Here is a 15,844-nt window from a genome sequence, read left to right as displayed (position 1 = left end):
GCTGGAAAAGACCACTAAGACCATCAGGTCCAACTGTCAACCCATCACTGTCATGCCCATGAAATACTGTCACTCAGTATGACAAATTCAGACATACATGCATATCTGTGTGTGTCTTCAAATACAACATACGCATATGGGTGTGTACAAATTAGATATTGTAGCGTATTCAGTGAAACTCAAGGAATTTTCTCTGGATCCTTGGTATGATGAGCACTTTGGCATCTGATTGAATAAATGTTCTTTCACAGGGGTTTCCTGGTGCATCATCTATTCATGGTCTGCCCACTGTTCTTTAGGGAATTAATTATGCCCTTTTTTTACTGGAGAAAGAAATGGGACATTGCAGTCCATATGCTTAGAAAAAAATGCAGCTAAGTATTACTGAAGAATTCAGCAGAACCGTAATAATTTACAGCATGTGAAACTGTATGCTATCATGAACTCATGACTACCTGATCGAAAATTCATTTTGGTCTGGGATATAAATATTATGAAAAATAGGTTATTTTAGAGAATGTCAGCTAGTCCATTCTTGGACTTCTGTAGAGGATTTGGGATTCAGCTCCAATAATCATGAATATTACAATCTCATGAGGTCACAAAGGAGGAATAATTCTGCAATGCACCCAAGTGAGGTACTAGTAATTCCACAAATAACACTTGGAGAAGTTGTATTTTCTCCATACATGCAAATATCAAATGACTGTTTTAAATATCACTGACTCTAAAAAGAGCTACAAGCCATTCTCTTTGGAGCCAGCTACTTTAAGAGTTTGAAAGCACAGGCCTGGGAGTCATCATTTCTGGCTGCTCATCTTGAGCCTGACACAGATTCACAATTAATCCACTTCTCTTCATCTCTGTTGGCTCCCTTTAAGACAAAGTTCTTCTCCAAGAGCTGTTGTGACTATTAAGTTATAGATCTTCCTATAGAGTCGTAAAAAAAAAAGCTTTCAAATCAAAAGACAAAGCATAACCACGTGTATGAATATATAAAAAACTAGAACAGAGATTTCAGTGAGTTATATGCAATGAAGATGTATATGAATGTCATATGGGCATCAGATGCAGTGGAAACTGCTTAGCCAGCTCTCTGTCATAACATCTGCTCTCAACGTGCCAGTACAGCTTAGTTTTTACAGAGGTAAGGAGTATCAGGTGATCTCTGCACAGGTGAGATGTGTTCCTGCTGGAAGGTATTTTGTCCTTTAGCTGAGTTCCAGCAGCAATTAAGCTGCAAAAATCAGTGAAGTATCTTTCAGTAAGGACACAGCAACAGGAGGTTACAGGAGTTGAAGTTAATCACATCTTGGAGATGGGGGCGGTGAAAACATCAGCATGTCCACTGGCTGGCCTCAGACTAGCCAAGCAGAAATGGAAGCTTCCCTGGGATGGAGTCTGGCTTACACTGGCTAACAAACCTCACTGCATTGGCTCACTAAGAGAAGGCTGTTCTTCTTGGCCAAGTCCTCTACAATACCTTGGCTCTGAAGAAGCAACCAAGAAGTTCCTTCCAAGGATCTGCCAAAGCAGTGGGGATACAAGCTGTCCTTGGCCCACAGGACTGGAGGGAAACTTCCAAATGCTGCAGGTCATGGAGGTACTTGTCCTTCACACGGAGGATGCAGTGGGTGAGCACCTTCTCCCTCAGATGTCTTGACTCCATGACGACACCCGTATACTGCGATGATGCCCCTGTCTCTGAAGAGACACAGGCACCAAAGATAGAGATAGGGAGCAGCTTTCCCTGTGTTTGGAGGCGATCAGTCATGTTACCTTCTCAATCTGAGGGGAAGAGATAATGCTGGCACAAGGACAGCAAATGAAGCCACATGAACGGTACTGATCTCACTCGGAAAAAGGGACTGTGAGAAAGGCAGGAAGAGTGGAATTCCATCACTTGTGACTTGAAGCCCGAATGCACCCCATATTGGGGTGAATATATTTTGGAGTTATGATCTTGGGTTTTGTTGTGTTTTTTTTCTCCCTCCCTTTTTTGTCCCTGGCCTGAGAGGAACACCCCATGGACTCTGCTTCTTCTGAACCACATTAGTTAACCTGGAGGATATGAAGTCAGCACTCCAAGTATTGGGGCTGGGTTCTGGTTTATATTACGCTGACTCCCCAGATTACAGCGGTGTTCTTTGTGATTTATAGAGGCAAGAGGCAAGTAATCAGCTTAGTGATTTTACCCATGTTTGCAATTTAAGAATAATTGTGTTTGAATTTCACAATTTCACATGTCCCCCCAAAGAAGGATTTTTAGAACAGCTACTTGCTGCTGTTAGGTGAAGCTCAGTGGATTTCCATTCTACTGGGTGGACTTTCTTCAAAGGCAAGTGGAACTGCACAGTGCACTGAACTATCCTGAACTATCCCTGTTTTATTTTCAGCCAGTTATCTCTGGTTTGTACCAGGATGTGGAGGCAGACCTCAGTCAATATCAGGACAGATGTTGATGTAGGTCTGGCTACCCGTGGGCAGCCTCACTACAACACATTTCCTTTGGCCACTTGGTTGTCTGAGAAAGAGAAGAATACAGTTATAACTCATCCATAAGGCTGACTTACAACCCTTTGCTCTGTGACTCTCTAAGCTCGATGTGCATTTCCTTTCATTCAAGGAGCTTTCAAGATGTTAGTAGAACAATTTTACATTCTCCCAATATGAAAAAAAACAACAAACAAACCCATCCCACCACTCCTGGAAAGATGGGATGTGCATGCCAGGGGACAGAACTTTGTTCCACACATGCTATACAGCCAACAATCTGCAGCAGATTGCAGAGCATGTTTCTGCAGCAGGAAATTGCAGTGATGCTGGATATGGGACTGGAAGGTTGCGTTTTGCCTTTTGAAAATTTTCAGTAATGCTGAGCTAATTGATGAAAAGTTCACAGTTCAGATTGCTGCTCACTTGGTTAAGGGGAGCTAACAGCATCTTAAACCTCCCAATCCACACCCTTTGCTTTCAGGCTTAGTGAAAATAAATAAATAAGGATTAAGCTGTGCTTGGAAAATTCCAGTCTTGGAATGATAGCTAGGATCTTCAAAGTCTGGCAAATGCTTAATGGGAGGCATGATTAGCAAGCACAAGCATTGTTTCCAGTACCTGTAGCAGGGGAATTCCACAGCCTCGCTTTCTGGCTGTCCTTCTTCCCTCACTATCACTTTGGCAAGGTACCAGCCACTGCTTCCTCCTTTGCCATCATGCCCTATCCTCACCCTCCTCACCTGCTTCAGTGTTACTGCTTCAACGAAGAATTCATCAGCCTTTGAGAAGAAAAACAAACAGGTGAGGTAGTATTTCTCCCTAAAAACAAATAGGGAACTCGAGTTTATTACTGCAGTCAAACCAACATCATTAGCATGCTGCAAGATGGAGGAGTAAGTACAAATTAATCTACCAAGAATGAAAGCTGGAATATTGTGATAGAAGTAGAATATTAGATTCATAAATGTATGATCTCCCAGCATTTTAAATCTCCCATGTCACTGTTTGCCCTCCTCAACTGTGAAAAAAAAGAAAACTGATTATTGTGGAGTTCACAGAGGCAGGAAATCCTGTTTCAAACTCTTGCTCATGAGCTCTCTGGGAGAGCCTGGGCATGTCACTCTAGACCTCTGCCATGGAGGAGGATGATGGTGTTCAACTGTGGAAGAGTAATTATAAACGCAACCCTCATTGCTTCCATTATTCAGGACTCAAAATTAAGACAACTGAAAATACAGACACAGTTTTCATTGTTAATGATGGGCATCCATAAATGAGTAAGTGCTGGCTACAAACTCAAAACTGCTGCATGGGGATTTAAGTTATCAAAAGCTCACTGTGTTAGTTTTAGTCAGTACAGTCTGATGTTTGTCTTACTTATTAATTGCTGATAGAAATTAATGAGAAGTAAGTGGGAGGAACTGCAGCAGGGCAAACATCTAATTTAAAGGCATCTTTAAATTTTACCTTCTATCCAGGCTGTTAATTTGCATCTGCAAGCGAGCTTTTCAAGCTAAACTGGTAATCAAGGTGCTATTGGATTTAAAGAGTTGTAAATCAGAGACCACCTTGACTAAGCCACGTTTCTTCTCAGCAGAGCATTTGAGTTAATCATGGTAGATATTCAGTCTCTTAAACATACGAGCTCTAAGTTTGTCAGGATCAATCTTTAAATAACTTCCAACTCACCCACCAGCTTCCAGCTCCGCGTGCCAAAAGAGCACTTATTCATTATCAGATTCCAGTTTGCTTTATATTGCCTGGATACTATTAATCACATTGAACAGCTTTCCCGAAATATTCTTCCTATCTTCCTTTGTTTACTTCATTCAAGTTACCCTTTAGCTCATCTCAGTGGGAGTAAGAAAAAAGATTGATCATCCGTGTTTAAAATATCTTTTGTCTTCTGTGAGCCAAACGCCCCTCTGAAACTCCACCAGAAGTCTTCAATATCAAAACACGACTCATTGTGCTAACGTTTTGACAGAATAAGACTTTCCCATGTGACATAACGACTCTCCTTTACAGTTTGGACCCGTGTGAGTATTTATACAAATGCACAGGCAAAAATACAATGTTTGCAATGTCTTTGCCCACAAGCCTTTGTATCAGAAGCAGAATGAACTTTATGACTGCGTAAATGCCATGTGTCTCCAGACAGGTTTAACCAGCACAAGATAAACCTAATGAAAATTCTTCTCAAGTCTACAAAACGCAGAGACCTCAGGGAAGAACTGGAAATTCTGAACACTCAAAGGCAAATCTGAAGCATTAATGTATATTTAAGAAGCCTAAATCCAATGGTCAGTTTTGAAGATCTGACCTCATTTTATCTTCATTTTTTCTTTCCAAATTTTCAGTCAAATGATGATGCAGAAGACAGAAAATTCGCAATGTTTTGTGGTCAGATTTTCAAACTGCTGATCGTATTTTACTGATTTAAATCCAACCCGCAGCATCCAAAGCATTCCTCATAATAGAACCTATTAAATAGGTTGACCTCATAAATCAAATCTGCATATTATCTGCTTGTTAATGCAGCAAGGACTTCTGCTTCAGGTTGACCTCTTCACTATAATTTCCAGCTTTCAGAACAGGCTCAACTTTCCCGGAAGATTGAAATATTACCAGGAGGCTTCCCCAGTCTGAAGACACAACTTCAATGCTCAGCACTCAACTCAAGAGCAAACTAGGACATTTATGTACGAAAATAGCATTGCCATGGAATGGAACACTGCCCTTGACCTCCAAACACAACCAGTTCTGATACTACCTGGCCGTGATTTTTTTTCCCTCCTTCTGCTCCTGGTCAAACCAGTAGGGAAATCAGCCAAGTTTGCAACCCCTCAGTAAACACCTACAAACCATCACAAGTTTTAATCGGCACTTTCCAGCCCCATCTTAAGGAGATGCTATTTGAACTTACGTTGCCTTTTTCAAACTTATTGACGTTGTTTATGCATTTGTAGAGGACGCGGTCTCCCGTGTCCCCCTGGTCACCGATGAGGCAGACAAAGACGTTGGCATCTGTGCCGCTGCCACTTACCATCCCCGTGCAAACCGTCACTCGGTATTTTATCACTGTGGAGGCAGAAATTAATAAAGCAGTTTCAACAACACAATTAAATTGCCACTTCAGTTTACAAAGATTTCAGAAGCTTGCGATTGATCTTTAAGAATTCACTCTTCCAACTGGTAGATTTGTATCTGCATTGGCTCTTAACAGTTCCACTTTATTGCTAAGAAAACAAGAAAGGAAAAAAAAAAAAAAGGAAGCCCTGAAATATTAAGAAAACCCATAAAATCCCTCAGGAGTACCATATGTAGGTACACAGGTACACCCTCCTTTGGTAAACCTCACAGTCTGGGATGTGGGGCTATACTGGAATCTGGCCATGGTTCTCCTGCCATGCCTAGGGACCATGTAACAGCCTCTCTGGGGAAAAACCTCTGTTTTGATATGCAAGAGCATGGCAGAAGGAAAGAGTTAAAAAGAGCCACATGGTCTGGTACATAAGGAATGGGTGATTTATGTTGACTGCATAGCGGTGGACAAGCCCAGCTGGCCAAATCTCCTTGGGTCTCTTGCAGTATGACTGACTGGGTCATGTCTTTTCTCCTTGTCGCCTTTAAGACCATGTCCACAGGATGAAGCCACGACTAATGCCTCCTATGCCATACAAGAAAACATTCCCAGATGGAATTTCAGCATGAAAATTCAGCCCATAGACCTACATTCATGGAAAGGAGACAGACAGCGGCCCTAGACTATTCTAACTTCTTGATGACTTGGGAGGGTTTTTGGTGTTCCATCCATTCCTCCAGGTGGGACTAGAAGTCCGTCCCTTCCTCCCAGTACACAAGTGCTGCATTTTGGCTCTGCTCAGCACAATTGCTCCTTATGGGAAAGTGCCTGCATTTGAGCTCAAGCAGCCCTCTCTACATGCTGATTAAAAATACATTTTAAAAACAAGTTTATTTACATTTTAATAACATCTGCAATTACAATTACCCTTCCTCTTTTGAGGAGCAGCTCAGCTGCATGCAGATCACTGAGTTTATTGGAAATCTCAGCAAAGAGGGGAATCGTGGTCTATGGAGTGTGGACACCCACTGCGTAATTTAGTGGAAATAAAAGAAAACCCAATGGCCACCTTGAGCTGTTCTGCTTTCCAAAACTCTCCTTCCAAGCACATTTAATTCTTGTGACCCAAGGTCAAACAGAAGTGACCACTTCAGAAGAACAACACAAAGTTCTGAGACTTTCCTTAATTAAACTTCTAGTTGGAGCATAATCAGCCCAATAAGAATTGCTGTTTTCTTGTGTGCTCTTAAAGGTGCCTATGCTCTTGCACAACTCTTCTGTGCATCTGTACATCAATACATATAGCTGAGTAAATAAATGAATAAATAGGTAGAGAAGTGGATATAGCTAAATAAAATTCTAACCTTAAATTTTAGTATGCTTTCCAACTAAACATGATTTATACGAGCTTCCCTTCAAACCTGGCTTTTCGTGTTTGAAGAATGACTGGGAAGAATGCAAGTTGGAAAAAGACATAGCTCTGGAAAGATCAGTGTGATGGGCAGAGCTCCCCCACCTCCCAGCAGAGAGAAATCTGCTCAGAGCCAGAGCCTGGGATTTCTGGTGCCTGATGCAGCTAATGATGTACACAGAAAAGGCTGCAGAGAGAAAGTGCCAGAAAGAGGAGCTAGTTGAATGGCACTGCTCTGCTCATGCATCCCTCAACAAAGAGGGTTTCTTTCTATTCAGGCCCCAAACACTGAACCCATGGCTCTCACCTGGCATGACTTCAGTCACAAGAGACCCCTCTGCAGGGAGCTCCCGCACCACCTCGTTGTCATCTTCATTTATATCTAGCCAGCGACCACAGTTGAACGAGTATTTGTCTTTTGTCAGCGTTTTCAGCAGAGTTACCTTCATTAAACCAAAACACTGCATGAGTTCAGAGCTTAGAGACAGAAAGCAACCAGCTCCCAGCAGGCTTCTGTCCAAGAAGCAGGAGTGGGTCACAGGAAAGAAACAACAGGCATTAATAAGAAAACCATCTTCCAGAGCTATGTGCTACAGCGTGCGCCCTCCAAAACAAGTGCAGGCTATCACAGCCTCTTGTCATCTTTTTGTTGCTCTTTTCCCCAGTTGCTCTGCCAGCTTGTGATGGATTTTATGGGTACTGTGGCTCAGAGTAATTGCTCATCATATGCCACATCATGTCCAGTGCAAACAAAAGAAATGCATATCTTCAGCTGGGGACAGCAGGATGCAGAGCAGGCACGTCCTTTTAAAGCACAGTCATCATGTCATTCATCATCAGGGGGAGTTAATTTTGTAGGGAGGAATCTTCTAGCTTTTGAGTAGGCCATGATGGCCATTTGCCACTGCCAGACTGGGTTCTAACTTTTACCCTATCCAAACTAGAGGGAAAAATAATAAATAAATGACTTGTAAAATACATTTATTTATTCTTTTTTCTGGGCTTCTTTGCAGCATTGTGATCCTGTTTCTGTAGCAATGACAAACCCAGGAGCCTGGCTTTAATCTTCAGCCATGAGGTCGAGTCACAGACTGGAAATACCAGCTTAGTATTGAGTTGAGAATCAAAACAAACTGAATGAGAGCAAAACACAATAGAAAAGAAAAACGACAACAATAATTCAAATATTAGCAATTATTGGGGTGGGGGGGGAGAGAGAATAGCAAAGAACAGAGCAGAAAATATTGTTATACCACTGTACAAATTCATAGAGCAAACCCTGGGTAGTGCTAGCATTTCTGGTTCTCTCAAGCCAAAACCAGTAGGCAGCACAACTAGGAAACACCCAAAAAACCAGCAAACAGGGATGGACAAAGCTCTGGAGTGGCTTCCAAATGAGCAAATAAGGTAGGAATATGCTTAAGGACCGAAGAGCAGGTAAAGAGAGGAAAGGATGAAGGTCTCTAAAGTCAAAGGCAGAATGGAAAAGGCAGGGGGATTCCTTCTCTTTGCTACAAGAAATAGCAGTCATCAGATGACCCTGGTAAAGCAAAGCTGAAGGCAAGCTTCAGTGTTCAAAGGGAGAAAGAAATGTCTGAACAAATAAATGGAAGAGAAATGTTAAACTCTTTGCATTTCGTAGATCTGCTCAGGAAGGAAGCATTCCACTGGGAATAGTCAAAAGATGGGGGAGAACAAGGGGAAAGTAGCATAAATGCTTGTCCTTACTTTCTGTAATGATGCATTTATATTACACAGGAACTAGGTAGACTTTTGGTCTGATCAGTATGGTTCTTTCTGTTGTTGAAAATGAATGGCTACACAGAGATGGAGTAATTTCAGCATGAAATGTGTGAGGACTGCAAGAAAGCATTGTTCAATGTTCAGCTGGAAGTTCCCTGGTTCTCAAATGGATGCACGAGTGGTGGGATTTATGTGCAGCCAGCTCAGTGTTGAAAGTGTCAGACTTGCTGTCCACAGGAGGCTGACTTTGGCATCATCACCATGTTTGCTCAGACAGCTTGGCCCAGAATGAGTCTCACACAGACTATTAGGTCCTTCTTGCCTCCACTCACACAATTTCTGTGTAGAAAAACACTCACAGAAATGCGGGTCTGTGGAAGGTCTAAGCACTCTTGCTCATCACTACCTGAAAATGGTACAGGCCCAAAGTCTAACTGCAACTTTCCCTTTGATAAAGACCCCATTCAGACATCCTCTCCCACCATATGGAAGACACAGCAGTACTTGATGCTCTCTCAACACTGTTGCTGTAGTTGGCTGCATATGCTTTCACAGCTCTCTGACTATGCAAGAGAGTAGAATCTGTCAAAGCACATTAGAGCCACGGAAGAAAAATCCCTAAGTGGTAAATTGTGATTTATCATCACAGATATTTATGGCTGCAAAGCAAAGCGTTTATTTTCTTAAGTGCAGAAAAAGTCTTCCATGTGCTAGAGAAGGAGAAGTGGTGAAGCTTAGAGATGAATTTGCTGCCCTAGCAGACTTACATGAGGGCTGATGGCACAGTAATCACTGCAGGTGGAGCAAAGGAAATGTGATGGAAGGTCAAACTGATCAAACTACTGAGTGGGATGGGAGGGACAAGGAATTTCCTCCAAAAATATGCAATGAATCCATCGCTCTGTGCATGTTCTTGCACAGGCTACAGTGGGCTGCCCTTCAATTCCTATTTTTGTGTAGGATTTACACCTTCAACCCTCAGCCAGAACAGTCTGTGATTGGAGGGACCTTTAAGCACTGCACATAGAACCACAGAATCATAGAATTGGCTTGAGTTGGAAGTGACCTCAAGGATCATGAAGCTCCAATCCCCCTGCTGCATGCAGGGCCACCAACCTCTGTATTCAATACCAGACCAGGCTGGCCACAGCCCCATCCACTCTGGTTTTGAACACCTCCAGGGATGGGGCATCCACAGCTTTTTTGGGCAGCTGTTCCAGCACCTCACCACTCTCATAGTAAAGAACGTCCCTCTGATATCCAACCTAAATCTTCTCTCCTTCAATTTAAAGCCATTTCCCCTTGTCCTGCCATTATCTACCCTTGTAAAGAGATGATCGACTCTTGTAAAGAGTTGAAACTCATCAAGGTCAATGATCAGCTGAGGAACACAGCAACCCTGCACTGACAGCACACGTTCCCCTGACCAATGTGGTTTTTCAGCTGTGCCTTTCATTTCTGTCTTCTCACCTTATCCAGGTGCCAGCCAGCAAAAGGATTTCTTTTCTCATGCCAAATCCGAAGCTTATAAAATGTGCCCAGATCAGGGAGCTCAATCTATAGAGCATAAAAACAAAACAAAACAGGAAATGAGTATTATCCATTTCTATAAGTCAATGAAGCATCTGCACAGAAGACACCACTGAGGATCTCTTGAGAGACAAATCAAAGAGTCAAAAACTAAACTAAAATGTTATTAGAAAGTAATAAAACCCACCCCACAGAGATCAGTTGTAGACTCTCTTTTCTGGAGAAGAGAACATGCAGATTGAATTCAGACAGTGCTTTGGCTACAGTCACAAACTGAAATTCACCAGCAAACTAAATGAATTCACCTCCATCTCAGAAAAAAACAGAGGTATGCACTGCATGCTGCTGATTTTCTGTATGAGACTGAAGCCAATGCCCGGGGAAACTACACTCGGCCAAATTTATCACTGTCCAGTGATCCATACCATGAATTTGTCAGTTTGTCCAGCTTCAAAGTTGTCTGAATTGTTGTCCAACTTCATCTCATCTGACTTTCCTTTGTCTCCGTAAATCTGGAAGAAGATGGTGGCATCTGTCCCTGCGTTTTTAATGTCACTCGTCCAGATCCACAGAGACCAGGGATTTTCTAAAAAAAAACAAAAACAAAAACAAAAACAAAAACAGAAACCAACCACAAATGGAATCATTTAAAAAAAAAAAAAATTTAGATTAAAAAAAGGAATTTTAAAGGCATTTTGTTTAAAAACATAAATTCTTTCAGTCTCTGTGTTGCAGAGATAGCTGGATGGAGCGAAGGAAAATCAGCTCCAGCATAACACCTGGGAATGGGATTACCTGGAATTATAATTCTATTTTTCAACTTCAAATAAAATGGGAAAACACATAAATGACCAATTTGCAGCTGGGCCATATTCTTCTGTATCACACACTACTAATAGGGCAGATGAAGGACATGCTCTACCTGTGTAGCTTTTTTATACTTCTCCAGCACCTACAACTGCAAGACCATTATCAGCAGCAGCTTCACATTCATTTCCATGTCAGAGGACGGTATTATGTATGAGGAATTGACATTATTTTCTTAAGAGCCCCTCATCTGTGTTGGTAATGCTTCATGTTTGCAGGCCTTGCTGCACCTACCGAAGAAGGAGCAGATATTCTTCCCAACTCAGACATCAGCTGAATTATTAAAAAATCCTAATGAAAGTGTTGCTAACCCTTTTGGTAAATCTCAGACCACATGAGCATGGATTGACCTTCAGAGCCCGGAATAGAATATAAAAGTATGATGACGTGCATATAAATTACATTTTTACTGATCCACTCAGCATTTGGTTGTAAAAAGGGAGGTGACTGCCACCCCCCCCCAAAAAAAATGAAGAGGAAGATCAAACTTTCTTTATAAAAGAAGTCTCACCCCCATTGGAATAGTATTCACAAAGCATCTCCTGTCAAAATCACCAGAAAGCTTTATTTGAGCAAAAATAAGGCAGAGGCAAGTTAGTACCACATGATAGAGCAGCCTGGTCTCCTGGGGAAGAAACAAGGGGAATGGAGACAGCAGGGACTTCTCTGTCTGCTGGGCTTGGCCCTCTTGACCTCTTGCTGAGGGGAAGCAGCAGCAATGTATGCAGGGAGGGGCGAGGGGGTTTGCACCAGGATTAAATGCTGATAAAGCTTCCTCCTGCTGGGGAGCAACGTGCAGATGTTGCTCAGGGACCGACTTCACCATGGATACCCAAGGAAAGATGAACCCAGCATTGATCAGCTCACAGAAAGGGACAGTCCCGCACTCACGGGGAGAGAGGAGAGATGACAGAGTGGGTCTTGTCTGACTCCCAAGTCTTACGCTCCTGTAATCTGGCAGCTAAAGGTCACCGATTTCTCAGGGCTAGTGCTCTCTGTCTATCTCCTGCACTGCGGCAGCAGGGGAATTAGTCTGTCAATAACAATCAGAGCTGATAATAGAGGGTTAAAGGTTGCAGATGCCTCAGTTAAATGGACCGAGTGCAGGCGTGATGTGGTTGTAACACCGACTAACATTTAGATAAAGCTTATTTAAATGAACTGCTGTCTAGGCAGGAGCCCACCCTGAAGCACCCGGACTAAATCATGTCTATTATCTTAATTAAAATGTTTTGCTTGCACACAGGTGAGGCAGCAGCAACCCAGCTTTGGTGCTAAACCACTCATCATGGCTGAGCACTGGGGCAGCGTATGGATGAAAGAGCAATGCTGATTCCAGGGCTGCTGCTCAGCACAAACATGTGTGCTTGCCTCCCTCTAGAGAAAAGGCTTCAAACAGAACACACATACCATGAGATGAACATTTGGCAGCTGGACAGGACTGAAAGTTGTTTTTTCTTCAATGACCAAAAGTGGAAATGTTGAAGTTAGCAAGAATCGTGAACAAGACTGCCTGCACGATTCCCAGCTTGGGCTTTTTTTTTTTCCTGTTTTCCCACAGGTTTCTCTTTTTAGTATATTTAGGTTTTGTTTCCATCTGGAACAGGTAGCTTTTTCCTCTATAGCAGTGTGAAAGTAGCCTAGCTTATTTGCAAAGGTGAGTTGGTGGCTGCAGTACCCAAAGCCCAGTGACTATAGGGAGGTTGATGGGTTCCTTCCTGTAAGGAAATGAGTGCACTTTTTCAGATCATTTTAAGTATTTTTTTTGAAGCTGCTTTACTTCTTTTCTTTTACTTTTCTTAAAACTTCCCAAAGCAGAATGCTCAAAATTATGATTCTATGAAAATAACGCTGGACTCAATCCACTTCAGCATCCACCTGACTATAGGCCTGTCTGTGTTGCATTGGGTATATCCCATGCTGGGTACTGTCATTGGGGGCAGGTGGTGTCTCAGGAGCCTATGGGGCACTTGGACCTACTTTTGAGTCTTCTCTGGCGCAGGGAGACCATTTCATAGAGCTCCCTCTCTATGAGACCATCTCCTTCATCTTCATCCAGCCATTTCCCACATGGAAAAGTTTGTTCAATACCAGTGAATGGGCAGTAAACCACCACCTGGAAAAGAGACTGGCAAGGTGAGTCTGAATATTCCATTACTGGCAGACCACAAGACCATGTTATTGACAGCCTAAGCAACTTATGCAAAAACAGACCTGAAATTCTTGGTCCTGCTCTCAAAGCCAGGCTTTGTGCACCAGCATTTATCAGTTCCAGCAACCTGCAGCATATCCAAGTCCTTTCCATCTTGTTATTCCCTCTTTTCCAAAGTAAGACCAAGTGGGTCATCAAGAAGAGGCAAAATAGCACCAGGGAGAGGGAACAGGAGCACTAACAGGCACAGCTTCTGTGCAGGCTGATGCCTCCCTGCTCTCCCTCCTATTAACTCCTGCTGCTGGTGTATGTAGTGCAAACGCCATAACTCCTCCCAGTAACAGAGGTGGTCAACCACCTTTTTTCTGGGCTCCAAAGAGCACTGAAAACTTCAGGGAAGTTTGGATATAGATAGCAGCTTTGAAATGTTCAGTACAATCCAAGACCAGGTTTCTGGCTGGAACCTTGGGCAAACATCTGAAGGGGCTAAGCAAAAAATAATCTCTATTTTGGTTTTTTTGACTGCAAAGAGACAGTCAACCCAATTAGTAGTTGATAGATTTATACATCTAATGTGCCTTTGAGGCAATCAGCTACTACCATGCATCATATATAGTATTGACTTGCTAAACTGGGGATATTGTCATCCAAACAAAGGCAGCCTTTTGTATCACTGGGGTCGGGTTATGAATAGGAAGCAGCCTGAGCTGCCTGCCAACGTCGTAGTCTCACCTTCTCACAATACCAGCCAGAGCTGACGCCACAATTATCATGCCCAATGGTGACCCTGCTGAGAGGACTGAGAAGAGATGCTATCTCCACATTAAAGAGATCTGTCCTGGCACGCTCAAATTCACCTCCTTCCAGGAAAATTGTCCCGCTGTTCTTTAAACCTTTGGAGCCATGCAGGATTACATGGATCTTGGAGTTTGTGCCAGCGCCTCTGATATCTCCCGTCACTACAGCAACATTGTACACAATACCTGGAGGAATATAATGACAGTTGGGTGAAGAAAAGGGGAAAAAAATGAATTGACAATTAAATTGCTTGATTTTGAAAGGTCCCAAATATCCAATACGTCAGAGAGTGCTTGAAGACTGGAAAGATGCTGTTTCCTCATACATGCTTTACTTCTCAGAAGGCTCCCTGGCAAGCATATCATAGGCCTTTGTCATGCTGTTGAATAAGGAGACACCTTTCTATGTGTTTTTGTGTTTTAGGAACTGAGTATAAGACATCTGGGATTCAAGCTAAGTCCTTCCTTTTCTTACATCAGCCAGAAATGTCAACAGGGCCTTTGGACTAAGTGAAAACATCAGAGCTCACTCTTTACAGAACAACCTTCCCTCTCTTTAAAGTTTACACTAAAAATTGTGTTTGCGTATCTTTTACAGCGCATGTGGAATGTGTTCAGCTGAACTCATGACAGCATATTCGGGAATGGTAAGATATTAAGGGGAGATTCTGGTAAATGAATTTTGGTTGGAAGATGTCATACACCTCTCTTGATGTTCTTCCCAGCCTGTGCCCTGCAGTTGGGATTCTGCACCCACAACACTTGTTCTGTAAAAGGATGCACTTCTCCCTATACATCAATAAATATGCATCACTGTGAGGCACCAGAGTGGCTGTGGGAATAGCTGTCTGCTTTCTGAATGCTGGTGAACGACTCGCAGAAGCACGTGGTGAATCTTTCATTCTCTGCCCATCATGACATCTGACAGATCAGAGAGTAGGTCCTGCATGGATTCACCAGGTATATGTGCAGGTGGGACATGGGATGACAGTTCAGGCACAGAACTGTGTGCCACCAACATCTGGCCCACTGCAGGAGTTCTAGCATTTGCTCTTGTAGGGAAAATAGGACTAGAAGTAGCAACTAGACCTTTGTGTCTCTGCGTTTCCCACCATAGATTCAACACAACTTTACCTGTGGCTTCAGTGCCCCCAACAAGAATGTCCCTCTGGATTTTGCCATCGTCTTCATCTAAAGCAAACCAGCGTCCAACTGGGAACTGGTACACACATTTATTACCGATGTCTTCAATGATCACCTGGGAGAAAGAAACAGCACACTGAGAAGTACATGTGGAAGAGGTGAAGGTGTTAGACAAGGAGGTGACAGAAGCGCAGAAGCTGAATGCACGCACTCTCACCTGATATTCAATATATTCAACTCTCAGGCAGTTCCCTCTCCACTCCCTAATTAGCACTGACAGGATTTCAGACAATCAGTGAGCAAAAACCAGGCTTTTTTCTTTTATTTTTTCCTCCATTGAACTCAATCTGCATCTCTCGCAGCGTATGAGAGCAGATGTCTCTGCTAGCAGGACCAGCTGGCTGGCCTGTCTTCCTTTCCTCCAGAGCCCATTGCTGGCTACTTTTCTCCATCAGCTGAATGGCAGCCCTTTGTTCTGCGCTGGGAACAGGCTGTCTTCTTCTTTCTGTTTTAGAGCCTTGTTATGAAATAATAGCAAGGAATTTTAGGACAAATCAAGACCGTTGGATCAGCTTGTGTGGCCCAGCAATACTTTCTTATCCCATTCAGTTACTACAGGA

At 42.9% G+C, this 15,844-nt stretch overlaps 1 protein-coding gene across 1 annotated transcript in view; it reads right to left on the bottom strand.

Annotated features, from left to right (window-relative positions):
• Positions 1-15,844, bottom strand: part of LOXHD1 (lipoxygenase homology domains 1) — a 118,501-nt gene that overhangs the window by 68,763 nt on the left and 33,894 nt on the right. The window contains exons 8-15 of the mRNA XM_015887179.2: positions 15,216-15,339; positions 14,017-14,267; positions 13,113-13,248; positions 10,691-10,851; positions 10,206-10,292; positions 7,300-7,435; positions 5,423-5,577; positions 3,115-3,275 (exon numbers count right to left, since the gene is read on the bottom strand). Coding sequence (XP_015742665.2) covers positions 3,115-3,275; positions 5,423-5,577; positions 7,300-7,435; positions 10,206-10,292; positions 10,691-10,851; positions 13,113-13,248; positions 14,017-14,267; positions 15,216-15,339 — 1,211 coding nt within the window. The remainder of the gene's footprint in view (positions 1-3,114; positions 3,276-5,422; positions 5,578-7,299; positions 7,436-10,205; positions 10,293-10,690; positions 10,852-13,112; positions 13,249-14,016; positions 14,268-15,215; positions 15,340-15,844) is intronic.

The sequence above is a fragment of the Coturnix japonica genome, chromosome Z (assembly GCF_001577835.2).
Source record: "Coturnix japonica isolate 7356 chromosome Z, Coturnix japonica 2.1, whole genome shotgun sequence".
NCBI lineage: Eukaryota > Metazoa > Chordata > Aves > Galliformes > Phasianidae > Coturnix > Coturnix japonica.
Note: the sequence above shows the minus strand (reverse complement) of the source record. Positions and strands in the feature narration are given on the sequence as shown.